General features: G+C 34.6%; 3 protein-coding genes and 1 non-coding gene across 8 annotated transcripts; 1 reads left to right on the forward strand and 3 right to left on the reverse strand.

Annotated features, from left to right (window-relative positions):
- Positions 1 to 2,743: 2,743 nt before the first annotated feature.
- On the reverse strand, positions 2,744 to 2,940 carry LOC111783755 (U2 spliceosomal RNA). The gene has a single exon (XR_002813435.2). It is a non-coding gene; the product is annotated as a U2 spliceosomal RNA (small nuclear RNA).
- Positions 2,941 to 4,810: 1,870 nt separating this feature from the next.
- On the reverse strand, positions 4,811 to 10,786 carry LOC111782746 (malonyl-CoA decarboxylase family protein). Its single transcript, XM_023663545.2, has 16 exons — positions 10,419 to 10,786; positions 10,132 to 10,232; positions 9,931 to 10,021; positions 9,670 to 9,796; positions 9,387 to 9,570; positions 8,839 to 8,983; positions 8,675 to 8,765; positions 8,191 to 8,249; positions 8,038 to 8,115; positions 7,441 to 7,524; positions 6,520 to 6,701; positions 6,294 to 6,422; positions 6,125 to 6,197; positions 5,547 to 5,632; positions 5,265 to 5,349; positions 4,811 to 5,178 (listed from the first exon to the last, which is right to left on the reverse strand). The coding sequence occupies exons 1-16, from the start codon at positions 10,503 to 10,505 to the stop codon at positions 5,146 to 5,148; spliced, it is 1,635 nt and encodes a 544-aa protein (XP_023519313.2). The 5' UTR covers positions 10,506 to 10,786; the 3' UTR covers positions 4,811 to 5,145.
- A 4,890-nt stretch (positions 10,787 to 15,676) lies between these two features.
- Positions 15,677 to 21,759, forward strand: LOC111783296 (protein STRUBBELIG-RECEPTOR FAMILY 8). Its single transcript, XM_023664217.2, has 16 exons — positions 15,677 to 16,092; positions 16,472 to 16,604; positions 16,696 to 16,767; positions 16,852 to 16,917; positions 16,992 to 17,063; positions 17,165 to 17,236; positions 18,138 to 18,209; positions 18,301 to 18,366; positions 18,452 to 18,517; positions 18,610 to 18,923; positions 19,011 to 19,267; positions 20,147 to 20,418; positions 20,487 to 20,622; positions 20,754 to 20,893; positions 20,985 to 21,141; positions 21,359 to 21,759. The coding sequence occupies exons 1-16, from the start codon at positions 16,005 to 16,007 to the stop codon at positions 21,509 to 21,511; spliced, it is 2,136 nt and encodes a 711-aa protein (XP_023519985.2). The 5' UTR covers positions 15,677 to 16,004; the 3' UTR covers positions 21,512 to 21,759.
- A 1,659-nt stretch (positions 21,760 to 23,418) lies between these two features.
- On the reverse strand, positions 23,419 to 27,915 carry LOC111783126 (chromatin remodeling protein EBS). Of its 5 annotated transcripts, none has more exons than XR_015414680.1 (6): positions 27,596 to 27,915; positions 27,125 to 27,467; positions 26,969 to 27,037; positions 26,082 to 26,220; positions 24,922 to 25,022; positions 23,419 to 23,708 (listed from the first exon to the last, which is right to left on the reverse strand). XR_015414680.1 is itself a non-coding variant. In XM_023664015.2 (5 exons), exons 1-5 carry the CDS (start codon positions 27,666 to 27,668, stop codon positions 23,862 to 23,864), a joined length of 645 nt encoding a protein of 214 aa, XP_023519783.1. In that variant the 5' UTR covers positions 27,669 to 27,914; the 3' UTR covers positions 23,419 to 23,861. The 5 variants fall into 5 exon arrangements, 3 of the variants coding, with proteins under 3 accessions (XP_023519783.1, XP_023519782.1, XP_086976684.1); XR_002813290.2 differs by lacking the exon at positions 24,922 to 25,022 and adding an exon at positions 23,812 to 23,882 and having other exon boundaries at positions 27,596 to 27,914; XM_023664015.2 differs by lacking the exon at positions 24,922 to 25,022 and having other exon boundaries at positions 23,419 to 23,882; positions 27,596 to 27,914.
- Positions 27,916 to 27,928: the final 13 nt, after the last annotated feature.

A 27,928-nucleotide genomic window follows, 5' to 3' on the forward strand; every position in this document is an offset into this window, starting at 1 on the left:
TTTATTTGATACGCAAATAATTGATTTATCTTAGATTAATTATATGCAACGTTCTTTATGTGTCTTTGTCACAACGGGACGAAAGTGAAAGTAAATTAAAATAAAAATAAAAATCCAATAAAATTTAAATCAAAATTAAATGTCTTAGACTAAATCAAAGCGGAAATAATTTAATAGAGTTGTTGAAATATATTATTTATGGAATACATCTCAGATATTATATCTTAATATTTTTTAATATTCTTCCTTTATGATTTGATTTATTGTATATTTTATTTTATTTTTAATATTTAATTAATTTATATTTATGTATTAGTTGTTAGCTTGTATTCTATTTACAGGATATGAATAGGAATAAGAATACACACCAACCAAGAACGTAGGGAACCGTAAGGGATTGAACTTTGATTGTATTCGTTGATCCGAATGTTTGTGCTAAATCAACACCTTCGGTTGAGTCCACACTTTTTGTTGCATGTACAGAACCTATGTATTGTGCTATGCAAAAACCTTGCATCGAACCATACACCCGTTAAACTTATGTGTTGTGTTGCACCGAAACTGAGCACTAAATCAAAATGAACCAAGAGCAACTTGACTTGCAAGGACTAAATGTAGTCCAGTCAAGCGTGTAATTCGAGACTGTAATTTCTTCTTACTAGGTGAGAATTGGCAGCAATTTGTAGTGACAACGATCTAAAGTAGCATCAACAACCTTAGATCTCACAATGGTGTAACGAAAAAAAAAAAGAATCGTGCGAACACCAATCCAACGAGTGTGAGGAAAATTTAAGAAACAAATGATTACCAAAAATAAAGTGGCTAAAAAAACGAGGGAAAAAAGGTGAAATAGGTCAAAATATGGCAAGTAAATCCAACTAGACTGGATGGGATTGGTCCAACCGAACCAGTTGAACTTCAACCTTGAATTCAAAACAGATGAAACTCTTACAAGTCTATATATCTAATGTTTTACTTTTATTTTTCTAGAAATATAAAACTCGTAATTGATTTGGATTTATAAAAGTCTCTCAACTTGATACAATTAAATACGTGTGGGGAAAAGTCTTAATATCGATCCATATTTAAATATATTTTATAATTTCTTATCGATTTAAAATGATTGAGAATTTTTTTTTTTTTTTGAGTTTTATGACTTTTGATTTTGGATAGATTGTAATATATTGGCATCATTCATTTAATTTCACATTAATAAGTATTTTGGAATTGGGACACTCTACGATGAATTTGTTGACAAATATGTAACGGTTGGTGGCATAAGGCATAAATGGTCATCAAAATTGTTCTAATAAAAAAGGCCACCAACATGTGGCTCCTGTGATGCTGCCAATTATTATTATTATTATTATTATTATTATTATTATTTAGTTTTGTAGTCAAAATCTAAAGTTCATCTATTTTTTAGGTTTTTTCTTTTCTTTTAAACATATTGCTAGGTTACTCTGGGACTATCCATTAATTTTTTAATTAAAATAAATAATAATAATGGATAGTTTTATTTATTATCTTTATCTGCTGAATTATATATAATCAAATTCTAAACGAAAATAAATATGAATTATATTCAGATAGGTAAATCATTATTTTGCGCTCTCTCCCCATTCTTATGGTGAAAATTATCACAAATCACAAAGTATTCTTATAGTGAAAATTATCACAAATCACAAAGTTTATCACAAATCACAAAGTATTCTTATGGTGAAAATTATCACAAATCACAAAGTTCATCGTAATGGTGAGATATTTATAGAAAATAAGGCATGCCAAATGAGTGACAAATTTGGGTAGATTTTTGTTTTAATGTTGCAAAGTGTTGAGGATGAAAATTCCGCCTAATGTTGCAAAGTGTTGGGAGGATGAAAATTACACCTCGCCTAATTTAGGAAATGACCATATTTACAATCAAGGAATGCTCTCTGTGAAACCTTTTGTAGGACATTATGCTCAAGGGAATGATCATGGGTTTATAATCAATGAATACTCTCTATGCTCAAGGAAATGATCATGGGTTTATAATCAATGAATACTCTCTATGCTCAAGGAAATGATCATGGGTTTATAATCAATGAATACTCTCTCTATTGGCGTGAGGCATTTTGTGGACCATGAGAGATTATGCTCAAAGTGGACAATATTATAATGGAGAGTTGTCATGTTCGTCTAACATGAGAGCCATGTCCTAAAAACTTAGTCGTGCCAATAGATTGATTGGTAAATCTTCAAATGTCAAACAAAAGACTCCAAAATAAAATAAAAAAAAGTTGAGTTAAAAAAAATGTTGAGTTTCAATTAAAGGGAAGTGTAAGTTTATAATCAAAAAATATTCTCTCACATGAATGATCATATAAGTTTATAATCAAAAAATATTCTCTCATTGATGTGAGGCTTTTTAGGGAAGCCCAGATATACATGAGTGTTCACTCTAATCTTTTTACCCAGATACACTCAATCTTTTTACCCAGATATACATGAGTGTTCACTATAATTTCAACATATCTCACTATAATTTCAACATATAAGAATTTGGTTATTCATATCACAACACAATAGGAAATTAAAACATCAACGATCATTAAATAACTTTTTGAAATAACGACTTCACAAAGATATACAAAAAAGATTAATAAATAAATAAATAAATAATTAACTCAAACCTTTTAAAGGAAACAAGCCAGTCCAACAAGGTTCGAAACTTGGTTAATACAATTAAAACTACTTACTGGAAGGGTGCGCCGGGCCTTAGCTGTAGTGCAGCGCCAAGGCGACGCGTAAGAGCCCCAGCAGAAAGCTACCGTGAGAGGGCCCTCCCCTTAAAAAAATAAATTTAATATCATGTGGGCCGATGGCCCACGTATCAGATATTAAACTGATAAGAACAGATACTACACTTGATCTTAGCCAAAAGGCCGAGAAAGGTATACTTATTGGGCCGGAATCCCTCCCTTTTATAGCTTGTCCTCGGTTCCTTCATCGTACACTCGTCGATGTGGGACAAAATGCATGTTTTTCACTTTCATTTTGAACACTCTCCCTACCCTGTCAACCAAAATTATATTTTTATCTTTTTGCTTTCTTTCGAAAATAACAAAAATATGATCTCTATAAATGGCATTTTTATAAATATTTTTATATATTTTCGGGTAATTTTTTTAGTTCAACGTAGATGATATAGTTTAAACCTTGAGTCTTCTAGCCAACGGTATATATATTAAAGTAAGTATAAATATCTGAACTTTTAATTTTACTGTAACAACTTCATCAAAAGGTTTATTACGGTAGATAGAAACCAATCCAGTTTATATAAGGAACTCTATTTATATCAATAAATGTTTTATTGCGATATGTAGTCAAACAAACATTCTAAGATATATGAGCCTCATAGTCTCATAGCCCTTCACCTTCAGTACACACTTGTCACTAGCGGTACAAGTTCAGATTCCACTTGAAAAAGAAGAGTAAAACAAACGAGTATAAAAATTTATCTGGTGGGTAACTGACTTAATAAGCTTAAATTAAGCATCAATCTCATTCATAGTCAAATATATCGTAGGTCTAACTCATATGTCTTCCAATAGTGATAAACTAAACTCTCAATCATAGGTTATTCAACACAAGAGTAATTATGCATGAGATTCAGTTAAACCTATTGAGATATATAATACCAAAAAAGACTTATGTTTAGTTTTACTCAGCTCATTTAAGTTCGCGGTAGGGTTTTCACTCCCTGATAATAGTTTATCTGGCTCCTTCGAGTCTATCTCAACAATTCAGTTCACATCTATCAACTCCTTTCAACTTATCTCAATCATCCATATCACATGCTCTGACCTAGTCATTTGATTTACATCTTTTAGCTTCTCTGAGCTTATTTCAATCATTGATGTCATATGACCTACTTTAATGATCGATATCATGTCGTCTAGCTTCTCTAAGCTCATATTACAATCATTGATGCCTCATGACCTCTAAGATGAGTGATTTTTCATTAACTAGGTGTTACATGTCCTATTTAATGATTAGCTCCACCGAACTTATCCCAACCATTAGTGTTACATGAACTTCCTCCTTTGAGCTCTTCCTAATGTTTAAGCTATTTATCATTCCCCTATTAGCAATTCAATACATGGTAAGGTGAAGTGCGACTTATCGTAACTCACTTCTATTGGTCTTAGTGGCTACTCGATACCCGTGTAATTACCATTTAGGTATGCATAATATACACAAATTAACATAAATCGAAACATTTCTCCATACTCTCATTTATTAACGGGCTTATCCAAATTTACCATTTTTGAACATATCCACACATGCTTTAACACGTCAATACAATCCTTTTGATCATAATTTACTATATATAAAACGTACATTCCAAAATAACTCATAATCATACTCATCCTACAAGCAACACTTGAATAGAAATTTCAATTAGTTACTTATATAACCCATTAATCACTTAATGTACATCGATACAATCTAATTCAATCACATATCATAGATAAATTCAATAGCATTTCATAAATATGCTTATCTTATAAGCACTAATTAAGTAGGCTGATCCAAATAGTTACTTACATTTTAGCCGATTTAGGACATTTTCTTCCTCCAAAACCTTCCAATAAGGCTCTAAAATCGTGTACTATTATGGGTACAGTTGAAACCGGCTCAGAAATTGAAGGAAGAAAATGTCAAAATATGGCAAATCGGTCAACGTCGGAGAGCTTCAAGCATAAGATTATATATTCAAGGTAACATTTTAATTCATGCCATATACTGGGAAAAAATACACCAATTAGAAGCACTTTAAAACCATTCTATTTTAAAATTGAAGTGATATTTACAATTTACTTGATCGCTTAGCCCCGTTCATCTTTGGCGCAAGAGCACTCGATCAGTCAGCTATATAAAGATTATTTACATAACACAAGTCTTTTTCTCGAATAAAATGACATATTCTAGTGATGCTATGCTACACCATCAGATATCCTATCATTCTGTAAGATCTAACCTCCCACGGACCACAGGATGATCTATAGCCAGCAGAAACAATAATCGCAGCAGAGAAGAATAAATAACTATAGATCTTTAGGGATGGTGATGTACCAATTGAATCTTCCAGAAATTTGTCTACTCTGTAGATTCATCCTGTAACTTTTTGGTCTAAAAACAAGAAAATTAACATTTGATGAGAAATTAACATTGGTCGACGTACATGAACTTACATTGGTCGACATACATGAACTTACCTCCACGTAACGAAGAACGTCAGGTGAGGAATGTATTTGGCCAGTGCTGAAGTAAGAATGAGCATATTCTTCTATTTTCTCCATCCTATAAATTCAATGGTCATCAAATATTCATGGGCATTTTTTTTATTTGAAATCTAAAAAACAGTTAGATGTTGGTGGAAATGTTCATAGTTGTCAGTTATATGATGGAGAACAGATCCAGTTTCGCTTTAATGTTATAATTTGTATTGCTATCTCAGTACTTCAAAGAGAAGCCATGAAATTATTGAAGGAGAATACCTGTAAACATAGTTCACCATGATACCTCCACTTTGATTGAGGCCTTTGACGGATCGATCTGCCATCCAGTTAAGTCTCTCAATTATCTGTTCCACATTTAAGAACAGCAAATCAAAGCCCCAACACTTTGAGGGCATATTACTTCTGTCGATTTGAAGTATAACGCTAAGAAAGACATTTCAAAAACCAGCACACTTCCAAAGATAATAAAAGGTCCAAATTGATATTCGAGGTCCCCCCTTGACAACCTTTGATTTAGTTATTGATTTTTGAAAATTAAGATTGTAAAAATCACTTCCACCTAATGATTCCTCTGTTCGTTCTTTACTTTTTAGAACTGTTTTAACCATCCAAGCTAAGTTTTGAAAACGGAAAAAAGTAGTTTTTTAAAAAACTTGTTTTTGTTTTAGAAATTTCGCTAAGAATTCAAATGTTTACTTACGAAATATGGAAACCATGATAAGGAAGTCGTACGAAAACAAGCACAATTTTGAAAAACCAAAAATAAAAAACTCCAGGAAAAGAAAAGAAATCCAGGAAAAGTTTCCTTTTCTGCTAATTGAGGGAAAGATACGTACTGCTCCGTTTTGCAGGTGAAAGTTTGCTACAGAATCTAGAGCTTTTCCTCTCTTTTTCTCTTGCACAAGGTACCTAAAATCAACCAAATGGCATAAATTATCAATTAGCCTTCAATTCTCTCCTACACCAAGGCTACATAACCTTAATCCATAAAACTAAAATCTATACCTGGCACACAAGCGCATTAGAGGGCGTTTTAATGCTGAAAGCAATTTTATCGAACTGATCCACTCATGGTTTGACAAAGTCAATAACTTGAACATGATTTCCATGCCATTCTTTCCGGCGACAAAATCTCTGCAAGACGTCAATGAGAACGTCACGTTTTGGCGAAAACATCACTAACCATTCTTTGAGGCTGGAAATGAAACAAATAATAAACGAATTCTTTTACTGTGATGATTCAATGAGCAGTCTTTCCTCCTCCGGTTCAAGTATATTCTCCCAGAAAGTGGAAACAGATTCATCTCCGGGTGTGCGTGCTGCAACCTCTACCTCGTCGAGATTTGATTGAGATGCCAACTTTGATAGGAGCCACTGCATGAAACCTGGGATTGGACTTAGAGTTGCAAATGTCTGCAGAGTATATACCTCCAAATTAGTGATTATTGCGAGCGACTAAGAAAGTGGTAGTGTCATTTAACGGGAAATGAAGCTTTAAAAAACAGGAATCAAATCTTCAACATTCAAACGGATGAAGAGGACATTGTAATTGATCAATTAAACTAAATGCCTATCATCCAGAGTAATCTTGTAGGTGCACTATCAAATATCCGCTTATCATATTAAACTTTTATAGCCCAGAATATCCCTTTAGTTCAACTACTTTGTACCCACTTCTCTTTTCCTTTGGTCTCTTGTCCTCTGCCTTCCTCTCTCATTCCGGCTCTCTCTCCCTCAATCCCCCTTCATAGGAGGATGAAACTCCTTATGAAGAGAAATTTTTTCTTTAACATCATACACATCATTCTGCAAAGCCTAACTATGAAGAGGGCTTCAATTTCCATTGCACAGAGAGGTATGGACAAATTTGAAATTTAGTGAATAAAGACAGAGTTGGTGGCTGACAAAATATTGTACTTGAGAATAAACAATGAAACCTCCTCCATAGCCACTTCTTACAGCCTATCGATACCACCATCTAAAGTAACTTCAAATGTTATAACATTCAAGCAGAACATGGATGGTCAAAGAAATAATAAGGTTACAGAGTTCAGGCTGCTTTCTGTAACATTGTTCACATGATGAGGTCTAGCAGAAAACTTTTACTTCAAAACTTGCCATAATCTGGCCAAATAGTCTCGAGAATACGTACACTGATAAATGGCATGTCTCTCTTCACAAGTGTTATGACTCGTTTAATGAGGAACTTCCCAAGATTGATTCCTGATAAGCCAGGCTGCAAAATTTCAATGGTTTAATATCAGAAAGTAAAAAGATACATTATTATCAACATTTAAGACCAAATCAACCATTTTCAAAGAGCAAAAAGGGCACATATACAAAAAATTACAAAATCTAACTTCGCCAAGAATTATTACATAGAATAACGAAACAAAGATCATACCCCTCTTGATAGCCAATCGTATTCATCAACCATATACATTTTTTAAATTCTAGGATGTGTTTTATATAATTATATTACAAATTTTATTTTAGAAAATGAAAAATAAATTTTAAAAAAATCTGAAAAGGAGCAGTTTTTTTAAGAGAACTTGAAGTAACACATTTTTAGAACTATATAGGAGTGTTTATGGAAAGTGCAATTAATGTCCTATCGAGTAACGTTCTTGTATTGCAAGAGGGAACTATCTTTCAGACAGCATTGTGTTTACACCTTTCTGACGATATATTTAACGTCTTCCCAAAGCTTTTTATTTTTGCAATAAATAACATCAAAACTTATACATGCCTTTGTAGAGGATATAGAGTAAAACAATGCACAGGTTGCTTCACTTTCAGGTATCGGGGGATCATCCCACAAAACTTCCTACCAAACAAGGAACAAATGAGTGTTACTAATAACAAAATAAATTAATAATAGGTTATAGATGCAGAAAACAACCTGTACTGTTTGAGCCACATTCTTCAAAAGTGCAACTTCAATAAAAATAAGAGGTTCACCTGGAGAAAACCTTGAGATTATAATGTATAATATGAAGTTATCATTTCAACATAATTCCATTATTGTTCTGCACCCAAACCCATAATTTCTGCATAATAAGACCCGCCACAAATCCAAAGATCACGGTAGAAGATGAACACAAGGATTTACGCAAGTACCACAGATGGAGCCTAAATCTTCATTATTTTAATAATCATGCAGTTTCATCCAAATAATGCAGACAACCAATAAGAAATTTTCCAACTTAAGTACATACACAACGACTAGCAGACTAGTTGTCCTAATTTGTGAAGTCTTCAAGTTTTCCAGAGGGATAATTCGATAATACTTTTATCTTAACTATAATCAGCCGATGATGCGCGCTATGATTAGCTGCAATAACCAAGAAATGCGCGTGAGGAGGAGGGGGAGGGGAGAAATAAACCTGGTATTGCAGGGTGTAGATATCCAAAACAACGTCGGCCAACTCCGAGCCTTCTCTTAAGATCAATAAGATTGCTGATGGGATGCACAGCCTGTGATGGGTTGGAAAAAATAAGCAATGTGTATAACAAAAGGTATAAGAGTGACCAAGGAAAGAAAATGCACCTCATAAGCTACAATTTTCTCTAGTAAAGAAGCAGGGTCGTCCCAAGTTATTTGGTGAAGCTCCAAGACAGCAGGACTGAGCCACATACTAAGTTTCTCCTTTAAGTAGGTATCCAGTGCCCTCAAAGATGCAGTGTTTTCCTCTCTGATGAAACAAGGTTATTAAATCATCTTTTTTGAAAGAAATGTTTCCAGTTCTCAATCATCTGCAACTAGTTCACCAATTTTATAATTTTTTTTAATATTGAACAAATCTTTTTTCAGCAAAACCGAGCCACACACTGACGTTTTCCTTAAAGTAGGTATCCAATTCCCTCAAGACGCAATGTTTTCCTCTTTGATAATATAAAGTCACCATAACACCTCTTTTTAAGGATGTGCTTCCAGTTCTCGATGATCTATCACCGGTTCACAAGGTTCACAACTTCTTAATTATTTGAAAAGACTTAGTTATAACACACACATTTTTCAACACTTCAAATGGCTCCCAATTAAAATTAGATGAACCCATCAGAATGAAATGAAAATAACATCACTCATGATCTTACTCAAGAATAGAAAGAATATCGGCTCGTAGGATGGACAAGAACCCCAGCCCACCAGGATGTGTGTTAAGCCGCTCAAAAAGAACTTCGTATGTTGGTTTTAGAGCATGCCTCAAATTTCGCTCGAGATGGTAGAAAGCAGAAAGTGGGGTGTCATCTTGTTGACCAGCAGATTGCGCATTATCACCTAAAGTCGAAAACCCGATGCAAATCAATGTACAGTTCTGTGCCTATCATCATATATAGTACATTGTATATGAAAGAAACAAACCAAAACTAATCTTACCACTAGGTAGTTCAAGACCAAGATATTGCTTCATCAGAACACGAACTTGTGTTCTATTGAAGTCATACTCTTTGGCAAGCAGGCGAAGCAATTTACGGCGATTGTCAAGGGAGAGACTGAAATAGCCCTGAGTAATTAAGAAGGAACAGGAACTTATACACAAAAACAATCACATCCAAAATCAAATCACGAGTTCAACCATAGGAATATAATAAGAAATGTGTAGAAATTAATACAATCCATTTACATTTATAGACTTACCTTTGAAAAATCATTAAGCACGGCATCTAGACCTTCCATTTCCTTCATTGAAATGGCCGAATGCATCCATCCACGCACAATATCGAAATCTCTGACAACATTGATCATAAATGACCTTTAGCTTTTCGGGCGTAAAGTACAGCATAGTCTGGATGATAAAATACACAAATTCTACATTCCAGTACATAAATTTTCAAAAACCTTTCTGCGTTGCCTGAGAAATCGGGCCGTTTTATAGCATCGTCCGAACTATGCTCCATTACACGTCCACTAGATTCTTGTGGATTAGATTGCATCCGGTTCTGTATCAAAAATCATATAAATTGTGAACAACGCTATATTGATCAGATAAGAATTTCCTGAATTCTCAAGACTCAGTGATACTAAACAAAGCCAAATTAGGAAGAGAAATTCAACAACGATTAGGGCTGATAATCACTTGAACTCAACCCTACAACTAAAAAGCAAAAAGGGAACAGCGAACATACAGGAAGAGGGGACAGAGAGAGCTTGGTGAGATCGTTGTTAGGTCTCATCCTGGTTCGCATCAATATTGCCAATCCTTTCTTGTTCATACCTAAAGATTGAATCGAACCTTCAAACAAGAACCACGAAGAGATTGAGATGGACGAAGGTCGGTATCCTTGTTTCTTTCTGCGTTCGTTCGGACTTCATTTTCAAAGATTGGTCATTCTCTTCGCACACTCAAGCTCCAAGAGCCATGAATTCTTCCCTTCTTCGCAACAACCAGATCAAACTTCGATCCTGTGGCTTTCACGAACACATAGACTTTGAACCCACGAAAATATTCGTTCCTCTCCCAGCAGTTCAGGAGGGATAGCGTTTGCTCAAGAACCTCGGATGAACTAAATTATAGAATATAATCATATCCTAATATTTATTAGATGAACATAACTCTCCGTGGTAGTATGAATATTGTCTATTTTGAATATAAGTTCTCGTGGCTTTGCTATGAACATTGTCCACTTTGAATATAAGTTCTCGTAGCTTTGCTATGAATATTGTCCCTTATTATAAATACATGATAATTCTTTAAATTAATTAGAGTATTCTCTGATTATAAACACATGATCATTCCCTAAATTAGTTGATGTAGGACTTTCATCGTTCAACCATATTAATTATGTCATGAAAAGTCATACGTATACTTAGATCTTGATAAGTGGGATCCAACGAATATCGACGTAGAACATTAGTGACTTTAAATTAGACTAAACTACAATTTAGCGATCTTACTGTTGTTGTATAAATAATTCGTACTATGTGGCTTATCTACCCGTAGTTACATGTATAATGTGATGTTTATGATATTTCTACGATGCATGTACTTTCAGTATGTCAATTCATGTATGTTTATAATACCATGTTCTCGGTATGCCCTGTGAGACACCTAACGAGCCGTGTATAATAAAAATGAATGAAATGACAGGTACACGTATGTCATGAAAAGTATGGAAGCATGATGTGCATCATAACTATGTACCATGATTTGAAAATACAGGATCTTATGCATGTTGTATGTCACGAGCACAGAATAGTTCTCCAATGTGATTTGTACGGACACGTACACCATGGTACGATACACGTTTCTTTTTTCCGTTGGCTTTCAGAAGCATGAGCGTGTACGTATACAAGTCCATTTAGTGGGTTCATGTACTGGATGGGCTAACCAAACTTGGAGTGAAATATAATATATATATATTTAAATTTCTTTCCACTTTCATTGTGTTTGAAGCCCTTTTTTATTTAATTTATTTTGTTTTTTTTCATTTATTTATATATGAAATATGATTTTAAATAATAACTAAATTTTTGTTTTATATGTTTTTATTTAACATTAGAACAATTAAAAATTAATTACTTAACTATTTAATTGTAAAATTTATGTAACGTTTCAATTGTATAGTTAATAGATAAAACTTATTCAATATTTACCATTAAATTAAAAATTATCAAATTCAAATCATTAAATACATATAATAATGATAACATTAGTTTGAACTATCCCAACTCAATTGGAAACCAAGTTCAACCCATCTTTCCTCTTACACCTATTAACTAAAGGTATTATCGGGTGTTTGGATAAAAGTCCCACCGACTAATTTAGGAGTTTATAATTAAAGAATACTCTCTCCATTGGTGTGAGACATTTTAGGGAAGCTCAAAACAAAGCTATAAGAGCTTATGCTCAAAGTAAACAATATCATACCGGAGTCTCTCCATTGATGTGAGGCATTTTGGGGAAGCTTAAAGCAAAGTCATGAGAGCTTATACTCAAAGTGGACAATATCATACCATTGTAGAGAGTCGTGTTAGAGGCATTTTGGGGGACAAAATCATACCATTGTAGAGAATCATGGTAGAGGCCTTTTGGGGGACAATATCATAACATTGTGGAGAGTCGTGTTAGAGGTCTTTTAGGGAAGTGTGGTGAGTCTCTCCATTGGTGTGATGAAGCATTTTGGGGAAGCCTAAAGCAAAGTCATGAGAGCTTACACTCAAAGTGGACAAAATCATACTAGTGTGAAGAGTCGTGTTAGAAGCCTTTTGGGGGACAATATCATACCATTGTAGAGAGTCGTGTTAGAGGCCTTTTGGGGGACAAAATCATACCATTGTAGAGAATCATGGTAGAGGCCTTTTGGGGGACAATATCATAACATTGTGGAGAGTCGTGTTAGAGGCCTTTTAGGGAAGTGTGGTGAGTCTCTCCATTGGTGTGATGAAGCATTTTGGGGAAGCCTAAAGCAAAGTCATGAGAGCTTACACTCAAAGTGGACAAAATCATACTAGTGTGAAGAGTCGTGTTAGAAGCCTTTTGGGGGACAATATCATACCATTGTGGAGAGCCGTGTAAGAGACTTTATGGGGAAGCCTAGAGCTTTATTAAAGCTCGGACAATATTATACCTAACTCAATTGTTTGATTTTTTTTTTAAATATTAATTCGTAAAATATTTATTTACTTATTATCAAAAGTTTACTACTCAATATCAAATTTTTATTATGAACAGTTACTTTTAATTTAAAAATTATTTTTAACGATTAATGAATAAAAAAAAATATAATTATATAGTAACAATAAATAAATTACTCAATTAAAATTTTTTTAAAGACCCCTGCCAGGTCACATTTAGTTTGGACAGGGATGGGTTCAGTGTCTTGTAAAGGACTCAGTGAGTGGGCCCGAGCACACAAGACGCATTTATGAGGATTCTTTTATACTTACAAAGGTTTGGCAGAAAGTGAAAAGTCAGACGCGCCACTGGGAAGTCCAAAAAGGGAACCCTCCGTAACTGTACATTTTGGTCATTTTGTCCGAAACTAACCCCAAGTCGGTGCCGCCCGTCCCTCTCCCCCTGTTTCCGCGGGTTCCTTTCTGAGTCAGCCACAATTTTGAGTTGGACGTTGGGAAGCCAACCTGGGCCCACCCCCTTTTTTCATTTTTCTAAATAAAATATTCCTAAAAAGTTTTATTTATTTTTATTTTTTTATTCATATTATATATCAAATTAAATTAATAAAAATACATTTTAACTTTATAGAATATTTTTACCATTAACATTAGATAAAAATCGTTAATATTTTATTTTAAAAATATATTTTAATTTTTAAATAAAATTTATTTTACAGAAAAAAAAAAAAAAAAAACTATAGAGCAAAGTGCATAGCTTACTTAGTAAAGGACTCCAGTTACGGAATTAAGCGTCTTGCCCTACGCTAAGTTTCCTTTCCTTATGCAGAGCTTCCCTTCTTTTGCTAACTCACTGTTCGCCTTTGAAACTTGAGCAAGACCTTGTGACTTTACTGTGCTCCTACTCTTATAAAGCTATAAGAAAATATAAAATTAATCTTTTAACAGAAGACATGGCACGGTACTCGGCTTCTTCTTTCTGGATCAAGTCCCAAATTAGATCTGAGAGTAAAAGCAGTAGGTAGGGTTGGAGATCCACGAGGCTGGAGCTGTTCTCGATTCGGCCATGCGAAGATAAAAGAATCCATTTTCCACCGAATATATATATATATAACCAAAATAATCATATAAAAAAAATATTTACCCTCAAAATTATAAAACGCTCTAATTGAGTTTAGAAAAGTTTTATTCAACAATTTTAATTTAAAAAAAGAAACAAATAAGTAACGAGCAACTTTAGATGGAGGTAAAAGAATCCTTCTGATAATTTTCAATAAATTTATTTATTTTTAATACTATAAATGTCGTAAATATCCATGATATATATATATATATATATATAACATTTAAAGGGTAAAATTATTGTAAAAAATTGAATGAACCATAAATGCAAAAGGCAATAAAATTGTGATATTGGACCCGCCCTATTGAGCAATAATTATTATTGATAAATCAATCTTGTACCTAGGGCAATTAATTTTGAATTATTTTATCGCCTTTATTTCACAATTAATATATATATATATATTATTTTTTATAATATCAGAAAAAATATTTAATGTTACGAAATAAAACATTAAAAAAAAAAATATTTATTTTATATGATTGAGGAATTTGAAGTTTAATAAAATTTCAAATGTAAATACGAGTAATTATAATTTAATGTTCTAATTGACGAAAAAGGAGAAAAAACACAAGTTAATTAAAGAAACCCATAATTACTAATGAAATTCTCACTAAATTAATTAGTAAAAGGATGTCAAATGACCGTAATACCCTTTGTAGGGAATAAAAAATACAAATAAGATTATTAAATGCAGTATTTTTTTTTAAACTTGTGATTAGTGTTTTTATACATATAATACTCAATAATTTTATTGATTTGTTCAATTTAATTGTTTTTTTTAATTATTGATTTTATAAATTGTTAATTACAGAATATGCCAAATAAGATAAGAGACAAAACAAATTGAACCGTGAACGTTAGTTACAAAAAGACACCAAAACAAGACAGAATCAGAGCACCCAGTCTTCCCTCCTAACCTTAACCCAAATCGAAAGTACAACGTTAAAAAACTTCGAAAGCAATCCCGCGTTAAGAACTGATAGACATAATAAAATAATAACAAAGAGAAAATCAGAGTTTTTTTTTTAAATTTAAATAGATAACTGAAAATATTTAATTAAAAAAAACAAAATATTTCGAGAGTTTTTCGAATATATGTATGGTAATATATTAGAAACTGAGTCTAATTTAAAAAAATTTTAAAAAATGTTTTATTATTATTTTTATTTAGGAAAATGAGATGAATTTATATCCTTGAAAAACAATCCCCACCCAAAAGTAAAATACAATAAAAGGAAAAAGACACAAAGGTACCCTGCTATAAATGCTGTCCAATGTTTTTTTTTTCTTGCTTAAATTTTATTTTTTAAAAATCTTTATATATATATTATTCGAGAAAAAAATAATATATTAATAACTGAAATCTTATTAAATTTAAATAATAAATATCTACTATTATTATTAATATTTATAATAATTTTAAAAATACTATTGAATTTTGCACGGTTTAAAAAAAAATATTTTTCAATTTTCAAAAAGTAAAAAAAAAATTTATCACGTTTCAAAAATACTAATAATTATTTATCAATAATATTAAAATGTTTAGAGCTAATTTATAAGAGGTTGATAGACAATTTTCGTTCATAAATTTGACGTCAATATATATATATATATATATATTAATTTTAATTTTAATTTTTTTTTGCTGGAAAATGCATAAAAACGTGGAATAAACAAAGAACAGGCATCACCTCTCACCTGTAATTGCTAGTTTCCAGAATTTTAATCCCCCCGTCCCCTTCCCTTTGTCGCCGACACACTCTTCCTCCACTTGTTCCACTTCTCTCTCTTCATTACTCTTCCACAATCTTTGAATCCCTTTCTCTCTCTCTCTAGCTGTCACTTTCTTTTATGGCGATGCTTCTGTCCACTGCCCACCGATCTCTCCTTCAACTACTACTGCTGCTACTCCTTCTCCCTTCACCCCTCTTCTTAGCATTCTGCCCTTCTTTCTATGCTTTAAACCCATAAACAACAGCCTAACAGAGCATCCCTGAATGTGCTTGGCGTTGTAATGGCTCTGTGGGTCTTCATCTTGATGATTTTCTTGTTGATCTTTGGTTTTATTCCTGTTTCTCCTGCTCTTACTGATGATTCTGATGGTGGGTAATCGGTTGATTTCTTTTTCATCCTTTGTTTTGATCGGATTGCTGTTTTCCCCTCTTTCTGCTCTGTTTTTTCATCTGGGTTTGGTGGATTGGGTTGTTTGTTTGAAATGCGATTAATGTATGTTCTTCAGTGATGTTTGATTTGTTCATTGCTCATATGTCGATTGAGCTCTGTTGATTTTTAGGGAAAACCCAGATGAGTGAAGGAAATTGGGGGAGAAAGTACCTAAATGTTCATTTGTATTCGATTAATGAAGAAGATTCATCTTAGTTTCTGAGATTTCCTCTGTTCTTGTTTGAGTTATGATCTTTAAATGATGAAAACGCTTGTTTGGCTTGTTATTCATCTGAGTGTTTTCTTGTGGTGTTGTAGTTCAAGCTTTGCAAGTTATATACACTTCATTGAACAGTCCTCCTCAGCTGACTGGTTGGATTGCTAGTGGTGGGGATCCATGTGCAGAGTCATGGAAGGGTGTGGCTTGTGAAGGGTCTGCTGTTGTGTCCATGTGAGTGATGAACTGATATTGATGATGCTTTTTTGATACTCAATGGCTTGAGATTACTTCAAATGAACTGATTTACTGTTTATTGCAATAGTGAGATTTCTGGTTTAGAGCTGAATGGAACGATGGGTTATGCGCTTTCGAGTCTTTTGTCATTGAAAGAACTGTGAGCAAACGATTATTATGCCATTTTCTTGTCTTTGAGTTCATGCAATGATCCACAATCTTACTTACTATCTGTGTTCTTCAGTGATATAAGCGACAACCTTATTCATGACTCGATTCCTTACCAATTGCCGCCGAATCTCACGAGACTGTATGTTTAATCGTTTTTCGACTTGTTGGTTTGTTCGTGTTTAGTTGCTTACTTCTAATCCATGATCTGTGTAGAAATATGGCGAAGAACAGCTTAAGTGGTAATCTTCCTTATTCCTTTTCCACCATGGCTTCTCTCAGTTATTTGTGAGTGATGTTACAGTTCTATACATTTGTTATTATATTTTATGCAATTGAATTAGAATTGGATGTCCCTGACTGTTTTCTCTCTCGAAATCTCGGGTTAGGAATATGAGCCACAATTTGCTATCTCAGGCGATAGGAGACGTTTTCACCAATCTTTCTACCCTGGGGACGTTGTAAGATTCTTCCTTTATTCCTCCTTTATATTTTTTTGTTTATGTAGTAATTTGTTTGTTTGTTATGCAATGCTTCCATTTTTGTGAAGTTTAATGATGTCGATCATGTTAAGTCGTGTTAATTATATCTCGTGGTTGGATCTGTCACTTCAATATGCATTTCTTTTTGAATCGTGGGTAATCAAATAACAAGAATATCGCTTACAGTATGTTGATCTGAAACCATGATAGATCTTCATGGTTCTGACAGAGTGGGGAAAAAGTAAGGTGCTTTGCTACCCTTCGAAAGACTTCGCTGATGAGCTCTTTAAGCTCTTGATATCTCATCAGGTCATCAAAGCTAGCTGTTTCTTAAGTTTCGAGAACTTCACAAATGGCCATTCTCATAGATCCTCAGAGTTAGTGTGAGATCCCACATTGGTTGGAAAGCCCGAAAGGGAAAGCCTAAAGAGGACAATATCTGCTAGCGGTAGGCTTGGGCCGTTACAAATGGTATAAGAGCCAAACACCGGGCAATGTGCTAGCAAGGAGGCTGAGCCACGAAGGGGGGTGGATACGAGGAGGTGTGCCAGCGAGGACACTGAGTCTCGAAGGGGATGGATTGATGGGTCCCACATCGATTGGAAAAGGGAACGAGTGCCTTGAGGACGCTAGGCCTCGAAAGGGGGTGGATTGTGAGATCCCACATCGGTTGGGGAGGAGAACGAAGCATTCTTTATAAGGGTGTGAAAACCTCTCCCTACACGCATTTTAAAAAACCTTGAGGGAAAGCCCAAAGAGGACAATATCTACGAACGGTGGGCTTGGGCTGTTACAGTTAGTGTCGATTCTCATGCGAGAAACAATGACGGAATCCTGTTCTAAATTGATTAATCTACCAAAATCTTTGTTGTTCTTTCAGGGACCTTTCTTTCAACAACTTTACTGGAGATCTTCCTAAATCCTTGAGCTCTTTATCCAATGTTTCTTCCCTGTAAGTGTTCGTTACTCCTACACTTTTTTCAAAAGCCTTTCGGAAAACTGAAACCGACGCGTTTTAATTCTATCCGTTCTTCACTATGTAGCTTGCTGCAGAACAACCAATTGACTGGTTCTCTCAACAATCTTATCAGTTTGCCTCTGACCACTCTGTAAGTTCTTACATAACGTGGCTCGAGGTCCAGTTGGCTGTTATCCTCTTCCTTTCCTTATTTCCTTGTTCTCTTTGCATTACAGAAATGTAGCAAACAATAATTTCAGTGGATGGATACCTCAAGAACTGAAGTCGATCGAAAATTTCATGTTAGTAATTGCACGTTATTCTGTTTGCATATTCATCTTGATATAATGAACCGTTGCATAACGTCTTTTGATATATCTACTATATAAAACAGATACGATGGAAATTCATTTGACGATAGTCCTGCACCTCCTCCCCCGCCTTTTACTCCACCGCCTCCTGGTAGATCTCGTAACAGCTCCAGACATCCCGGGTCTGGCGGTGGCACCCATACTGCCCCAAGTTCTGATACGAGCTCATCCCACTCGAACAAAGGCTTGTCAGTTTTGGTTATGGTGGGGATAATTTTGGGTGCTATAATTATTGCCCTCATTGTGTTAGTTGCTTTCGCTGTCTGCATCATGAAGAGAAAACGCAAGAACATTGGTCTAAGAGCTTCCAGTGGAAGGCTGTCATTTGGCAACAATGGTTGGTTTTATGCCTATTCGACTTTGTAGGATAAATGATATTAGTTATGGTTCATTTGGATTATGAGATTCTTAACGTTTATTTCAGTGAATGCTGAGGTGGAAGAGCGTCGGGGAAAAAGCGTTGTTGCTGTTGGAGATATTAAGCCTCTTCGTACCGAGAAAATAAATCCCGAGAGGTTACAGGCGACGAATGGATCAGTGAAAAGAATGAAGTCCCCTATCACTGCTACTTCTTACACCGTGGCTGCTCTTCAAAGTGCAACGAATAGTTTTAGCCAAGAATGCATAGTTGGTGAAGGTTCTCTCGGTCGTGTTTACAAATCGGAGTTTCCAAATGGGAAGGTAAACTTCTTCTCATTATCGATCGTTAATGCACCGAAAATAAGTTCGAAAGAGTAAAATAACGGAAGTTAGTTTATGCTTTTGTCCTATCCTCCTAACAGAAAGCCCTGAAACTTATTGACTCATTGGCCTTAACGGTCCAAGCCTACCGCTAGCAGATCTTGTCCTCTTTAGGCTTTCCCTTTCGGGCTTCTCTTCAAGGTTATTAAAACGTGTTTGCTAGGGAGAGGTTTCCATATGCTTATAAAGAATGCTTCGTTATCCTCCCCAACCGACTTGGGATCTCACAATCCACCTCCCTTCAGGGCCTAGCGTCCTCGTTGGCACGTCGTTCCTGAATCGACGTGGGACCCCCCAATCCACCTGAGGCCCAGTGTCTGTGCTGGCACACTGCCTCGTGTCCACACCCTTTGGGGCTCAGTTTCCTCGCAGGCACATCGCACGATGTCTGGCTCTGATGCCATTTGTAATGGTCCAAGCCCACCGTTAGCAAATATTGTCCTCTTTGGGCTTGCCCATTCGGGTTTCCTCTCAAGGTTTTTAAAACGCGTCTGTTAGGGAGAGGTTTCCACACCCTTGTAAAAATGCTTCGTTCTCCTCCCCAACCGATGTTGGATCTCACAACTTACTTGTACAAGGTAGTTGCTTCCTATAGCTATTAATTAGCAACACGAGGCAAAAACAGCATTTTGGTTGGTTAGTTAAATAATCAGGATAGCGACAAATTACTTAGACGAATCGTGTCGTATAGGTTCTCTGATGTTGACCTGATTTGTTTACTCGTATCTTGTTTCTTCATACATCAAGCAGCCTTTCCTTTACTGATAATTTTTCTCCCTAACAACGTGAGTCGATTCCTCATCCTTCTTTACGATGTAGATAATGGCGATAAAGAAAATCGATAACGCAGCACTATCACTACAAGAGGAAGACAATTTTCTTGAAGTGGTTTCAAACATGTCACGATTGAGGCATACGAACATTGTGACACTAAATGGTTATTGTGCGGAATATGGTCAGCGTCTTCTAGTTTACGAGTTCATTGGAAATGGAAGTTTACACGACATGCTCCATTTTGCTGATGAAAGTAGCAAGACACTGACTTGGAATGCACGTGTACGAGTAGCACTTGGAACCGCCCGAGCTTTAGAGTATGTCGAGTTTACTAAAACGTAACCGGTATCCAATTTTCTTCTGATCCAGAACTCTTGTATTGTAGATACTTGCATGAGGTTTGCTTGCCTTCGGTTGTACATAGAAACTTGAAAAGTGCAAACATTTTACTTGATGAAGAGCTCAATCCCCATTTGTCAGATTGTGGTTTAGCTGCTTTAACACCGAACACAGGGCGACAGGTTAACACTCGGGAATTCTTATTCTTTCCGAGCTCGGAAACATGTTTTTACGCCGTTCTTAGCACGTTTTCCGTGATAGCTATGACTTGATTTCTAACGAGATGTATATTATACATAAATGTTTCTTCCAGATATCTACTCAGATGGTTGGTTCATTTGGCTATAGTGCTCCGGAATTTGCCTTGTCGGGTTTGTACACGGTCAAAAGTGACGTTTATAGCTTTGGGGTCGTGATGTTGGAGCTCTTGAGTGGTCGAAAGCCGCTTGACAGGTGAATTTTCCTTCGATACACGTGATTCATACCTATTTCTTGCTGATATATATATCTATGTAATGTTTCACATTCCCTTCATATTGATCAGTTCGAGGGCGAGATCGGAGCAATCACTTGTGAGATGGGCTACTCCCCAACTTCACGATATCGACGCCTTGGCAAAAATGGTAGACCCTACTTTGAACGGAATGTACCCGGCGAAATCTCTATCGCGCTTCGCCGACATTATTGCTCTATGTGTCCAGGTATATTTCATTTAAACTTCCATAAAACGTCGCCTTCTTCTTAAAACACTTGAAAACACCTTTAAAAACGACACAACAAAAGACATCTTATTCTAGCCTAAGTCTAAGAAAATAAACACGACTACTCTATGCATGTGCTATGCTCTCACTTCTAGAGGACCAACAACGGGTTATTCGAAAGTGTTAGTTCATATCATAATCTTTGAGTCTTTTGCAGCCCGAGCCCGAATTCCGACCTCCAATGTCTGAAGTAGTACAAGCACTGGTACGCTTAGTGCAAAGAGCCAGTGTGGTAAAAAGGCATTCGAGTGACGAGTCGGGTTTCACGTACAAAACGCCCGAGCATGATGTAGTTGATTTGCCATTTTGAGGGACGACACAGAGCTCTGAAACGAAGCCCGAACTTGTTTGCCATTGTAATTAAAATATTCGAGTGTATAGCAGCAGGGAAGTGATTTCTACGTGAAGTTTCTGTCTTTCCTTCAATATTTTGATTATCATTGTTCTTACTTAATGAATCTAAATTTGGTTTTTGTTTACCAAATTCATAAAATGTCATAAATATTGGAATATTTATTGTAACACTAAATAAAATATAAACAATTTTGTATTATTTTTGATACAGATCCTTGCACTTTTACGTATTTGCAGTCAGAGACAGAGGGACCAAAAGGAAATTTAATTAATTAAATGGGAGTTACAATCACAAAACAACAGATCTGATTAATTAAAATATTAAATATGATTAAAAAGTATTTTATATGTTTTCTAAATCAAATTAATTAAAACACAATTCACTACTTTTAAATTTGGAAAAAAAAAATGTCCAAAAATATTTTTAAAACACGGTTGATTTTTTTTTTAATATTTCTTTAAAAAATATTCTTAAACCTTACACATGTTTTAAAAATATATATATATTTTTAAAATACATATGGATACTTAGCATACTAAAACGACGACTATTATTGGTATCAAACCAATAAAACGATTCATACAAATTTTTTTAAACTTCTAGAAATACTCTTGAATTTTAAATTTTTTTTATTCATATTTAAGACTACATTTGATGTTTTTAAAAAATAATTAAATAAAATACTTACTACTATGGTCAGTAGCAAGTTTAAAAAATATTCATGGACTTTCAAAACTAACATTAAAAAGTTTAGATATAATGTATGAAGTGTCGATAGTCTTCGTCCATATTATTTTGATAGTAAGCAAAATTTTTGAACTTTTTTTTAAAGATAAAAGCGCAAACGGTATTATTACTACTTTTTATAATTTCATACTTAATTTTGAAATAGAGTACAAAGGTAAGTATATATATAATATATTTTTTTTTTCTTTTTTAGAAAAATGAAAGGGTATTAATAAAACTTTTTAAAATTTAAAGCTTCCAAAATTTCAAATTTTTTTTTTAACTAAATTAATTATTATGTACACATTATAATCAAGTCAATTCTTCTTGAATTGTTGGTAATTAAGTTAGATTAAAAATCTATTTTACTCTTATAACACCAATGAGTGAGTGGAGTCTCATTGTTCAGTCTTAACATCAGCGTTTAAGGAAACTACTAATCTACTTACATAATATGCAAATACGTCCACTCATTCTTTCTCGAAACTCTATTTAATGCATCCTAACTCGAATTCTTCATTTCGAGACCAAAACTCACATTAAACATACCAAAATAAAATATAAAAAAACTTCATGAACAAAAAATGTATACATATATCAAAATCAATATAAGAGAAATCGAGAGAAAACCAAGAGATAAACAAAAATAAAAACTCATTTTCAACCCAATCCGCTATCCACTGAAAGGCACAAAATCATTCAATTTTTTTCAACCAAACCATCTAAGAGAAGATCAAAAACATCCTTCATCCACCAAATCAATCAAGAAATACAAATCATGATTTGTTGATCGAGCAAGGACGAAACCGAATGATAGGGAAACAATAGGTTGATAGTAAGATGTTTGCCTTTTCAAATTTGGACATACCTCCAAATTTAAATACTCTAAGGGGTTATTGTTAGGAATAAGCATAAGCTCTCAAGGCTTTGTTTTGGGCTTCTCAAAAGGCCTCGTACTAATAAAGATTATTCCTTACTTATAAATTCATGATCTTTCATTAAATTAACCAAACGTGGAACTCATTCCCAATAATCTTCGACCTTCATTTGGGCTACTTTCATATGTACACTTAGAATGGACCATTTTCAGCAGCCTCTCAAGTTTCTGTTTCCACTTCCTTATGTCCCCAATCACATTAAAACCAAAGACAAACAAAATATAGATTTTACCAAAAGAAGATACAAGACCAGACTGATCTGTTTCTGGAGAAACTCCCTAAGCCTCTACTACCACTACTACTACTACGACATCATACACACATATATAGCTTCAATCACAAAACAAAAGTTCTACACAGCAAAGTCCAAGCTATGCTATACACAACCCCCTGCATAAATAACAATTGAACTCTCCATATCTGCCATGGTTGAATGCAATCAAGAATTCCACCTGCTATGGTCATCTCTTCCGTCGCTTTGAATCAAGCTGCAACCATTAACAAACTTTATATTAGTCCTTCTAAGAACATGTCAGATAAGAACGCATTAAAGGAATGGAATCTGAAAGCAACAATAAGATTGTTATCTTCCTCGAACAGGTGGGGCTCGTAGTTTTGTCGATGGGGGAAGTTGATTTCTTCTATCTTTCATTGATTCTTACCTGCCGGAAACATTTATAGCTTGACAAGGTTCAGAGCCAAAATGGAGAAAATTGATGTGTATTGGAGGTGAGGGTTTTCAGTGATACTGAGAAATTCCAACTAATGAAGTCGGTTTTGAAATAACAAACTTCCAATGACCGTGAAACTATAACAAAATCCTTTTACTACTTTGCTGAATGATGATGATAAAAACTAAAGCATGTGTTTTCCAGAGTGGTATTGCAGCCCGTAATTCAAAGGCCGGGAAAAAGTAAGCATTTAACAGTGCATAAAAAGGAAAATAAATGCAGATTGCTATGGCAGTCGAAAGGAAAAGGCAGTAGCATTAATCTATACAAGTTTCATCCATTGGGTTAAATTACAAGTTCAATCCTTGACTTTTCAGGATTGTCTAATAGGTCTCTCGATTTAAAATTTAGGTTGCTAAATCTTTACTTTTGTGTCAAATAAGTCATTTCCATGTTCTAAATTTTTTAGAATTCATAGACCTATCTATTAAACTAAAAATAGAATAGTTCTGGTCATATAAGAATTCTGTAGTCGGATAGATTTGTGAATTTAAATATGAAATATGAATCAAACCTACCTAACACAAAATTGAAAGTTTAGAGATCAATCAGATACCTACTTTAAACCTTTTAAAGTTCAACAAATAAACTTGAAATTCAATAAAAAAAAATGAAGCAACATAAAGATGGTTTATTGTCTGATGATGGAAGACTTTTCAACTAAGATAAAAGGAGATAACAACCAATTATAAGAAATAGCATTCGATTCAATGGCCTTGATGTTTTGGAAACGCAAATGATAATCACAACATGGTTTTTTTATGAAAGATAATTGGACCATACATTTTCTTTTAAGTGGATAAGCAACAGGAACAAAATAAAAAAGAGAAATGCAACACGACTTGTATAGCTATACTCTTGCAGAATGGTTAAATAAAAAGCTAAATGAAAGATGGGAAAAACGCAGAGAACTAAACTCAGTCCAAAAGTCATCTATTTCAGACCATAGAAAGCAAATTACATTCCTCACCATATCAACAATGGCGTTCCCATGCACCCATGTCTGAAATTGAAAAACTGAAAGGAGTATTGATTTTTCCAAATAAACTACCTCCTTGAACTTAGAGGGAACTGTCAAGTTATTGGAAAAGTTTACTTACACAATACAGCTCAAATCTAGAATGATAACAATGAAAAAAGGTGTCATGATAATAATGTACTTGCATTGACAGATAAGAAATCATTGATTTTGTCCAAAGGGGGTGGGCGGCGTAGGGGAGATTCCAGTACTTTTAATATTTTGAGCCTTAACTTTCGGGAAGATGGCCTCCCAACAAATGATGTCCTCTTAGTTGGATGGATCATAGGGTCTTTTGAAACAACTTGCGCTAGAAAGTTAAAAAACTATACAGAAACAACTAAGCAATTGACCAAATATGACATGGGCAAGCCCAAAAAAATAACATTTGAAGATAAGGAACTGTTTGTTTTCATAATTATTATGAGAAAAATGAATTTGTTCATTAATGAATCAAATTGACAAAAAAACTCTGAACTCTTTTTATCATATACACACGTTTTACGTAGCTGTCAGAATTTTCTTGAGCTAAGAGGAATATTTGGCAGACGCAGAAAACAAAATGATTTATCTGGTATATAATTATTTCAATCAATGAATTCTAATTTAAACAAATACAACAGTAGAAGTAACAGATATTAGAAGGCATTCGACCAACCATTTGGGATAAACTCACCAAACACATAACAATAGCACCTGAATTATTCATTAGACATGAGAAAGTAGACGATAATCGCAGATTGATTATCATAAAAAGGAAGCCCAATGGCCGTTGTTTCATAATCACAAGACTGACTTTTGGAAAACAAATAGCAAGTGAATCAAAATAAAAATCTTCGAAGTTAAATAAAAAACATGACTTAAGTGATTGGAAAGAAACCAAACTGAAGCTCAGCATATTTAGAATTAACTAAAGGCAAGCATTGCATGTATTTCATTTGTCTTCGTGTCTGTCGTGTGCTACTGAGTTAATCTTTAAATTCTAAGAAAGTAAAAAAAAAAAAAAAAAAAAGAAGAACAACTGACGTGAATCAAAAAGGCTAATATGCTGGAGAAGATGATTCATATTCAACTACCATTCTACTTAGGAAGCAACAGATAACAGTACTAACCTTGTCCTCGGCCACCGGTGATGCTGAAAATATATTCTCAGTTTTCTTGATATCAGCATCGGATGCACATTCAGAACACACAAAATGGTCCAATTTTTTTGCTTCCTCGATAGTCATGCTTACGCAAGCAGGATGGTACCTATAGGCCAAAGGAAACATAGAAGGTTCGTGCTTCCAGAAAACTCTCGAGTTCGAGACTCTCTAAAAAGTTCCAGTATCAAACAAAATGGTATAACACTTCAATCACAACTAAGTTATGGAGTTCGAATAGAATAGAGTTCTAGTGAATATTCCATTTCTAGCAACACATTACAATCCATAAAAGACTGCACATCACATTGCACTTTGACGATTAGCTTCTTCACCTTTGGATAGAACACTAATTAACCGATTAAGATGACCGTTGTATGGACTAATAATGTCTGTGGTGCATCTATCGATCGATGCTAAAAGCCATTTCAGTATATCTAGAATTTTATCTTTGATTAAACATTCTTCACTTGTTAATTCATACAAACTTAAGGTGAGGTTCATAAAGCTGACATTTAACAAATTAAAAGTAATTTCAAAATTTCCATGATATTTGGTCACATGGCAAAAAGTGATCTGAAAGATCAAATAACATTCAAAAAGAAATTTTAAAGTGAGAAGCACTTGATTAGTGCTTCTAGCAAAAAGTTAAAAAAAAAAAGTGTGCCACTTTAAAACAATACCTTAAAAGTTATCCTACATTCACTCTTAATTCATTATGCCATGCATCAAAAAAATTCGAACCTTCAATTACTTATGTAAACATTTCACTCTGGAATGTGCAAATACACAGAAGGATTCAGGGATTCAGTACACAAAAGTAAACATTAGTTCCCAGAATTAACATTAATATTTACCAGTCCTTGCAGCCCTCACACTGCACCATGAGGTCGTCTGGGTTGTAAGGCATCTCACATGTGCAATAGCTGCAAGAAAAAACAAGAACATTCAAAATGCATTCAAGCAATTTGCACCAGAATCCGTTCTATACAACAAAAAAGTGAAAAGCTCACACAGCAACTCGGTCAGGCGTGAAAGCTCCAGTAGCAGCCTTGTACTCAAATCTACAATAATAATCCTCAGCACCAACATTCTCAAGCTTAGTATAGTTCTTAAACGTATGAACAATGCACTTCCCTTCAATGGTGTGCGCACTCTGCACGTCGTAGTGATCAGACAAGAAGAGCTCCTTAGCACCATGGAACTGCCTCCGCCCCCCAATCGACTCCTCCGGTCGATAGTACCACCTCACTCGAACTTTAATGTTGTTCCGATTATCAGCTTCGATCTTCTCGACACGCGCAACATACGGAAGCTTACTCGTTTCCGATGGGCGCATCAACACACAATCTCCAACTGCAAAATCCGCGAAATCAGAACTCGTAAAGCAGCATTGGACGACATTCTAGTAGAACGACAGAGAGAGAGAGCATATTTAACGCAAAATGAAACAAGTTTCCATAGTTTTAGGCGAAGGAGTTTACCTCTAACAACCTTGTTGGTGCCTCTGATGGTGTAAGCGTCCAGGTCCTTCTTGCCTGGTCTGGTTTTGGCCATCAGTGAGAGAGCAATGGGAGAGTGACGAAATTAGCACGGAATTGAGAGATAGGACAGTAGAAGTGAAGAACGAAGGTCGTAATTTGGCGTTTGAAAAGCCCTAGCAATTGGGGAAGAACAAGAAACCCTAGCTCGTCACCATTAATCTCATCATCGTTGAAGATGAACACTATCCAGACTGACGCCTTCTCTGGAGCGCAATCGGGACCTTTTACATTCACACGTACGTTGGAAGTTTGTATGTTTTTTTCTTTTTCTTT

The sequence above is a fragment of the Cucurbita pepo genome, chromosome 20, assembly GCF_057944985.1.
Source record: "Cucurbita pepo subsp. pepo isolate OVF chromosome 20, ASM5794498v1, whole genome shotgun sequence".
NCBI classification, from domain to species: Eukaryota; Viridiplantae; Streptophyta; class Magnoliopsida; order Cucurbitales; family Cucurbitaceae; genus Cucurbita; species Cucurbita pepo.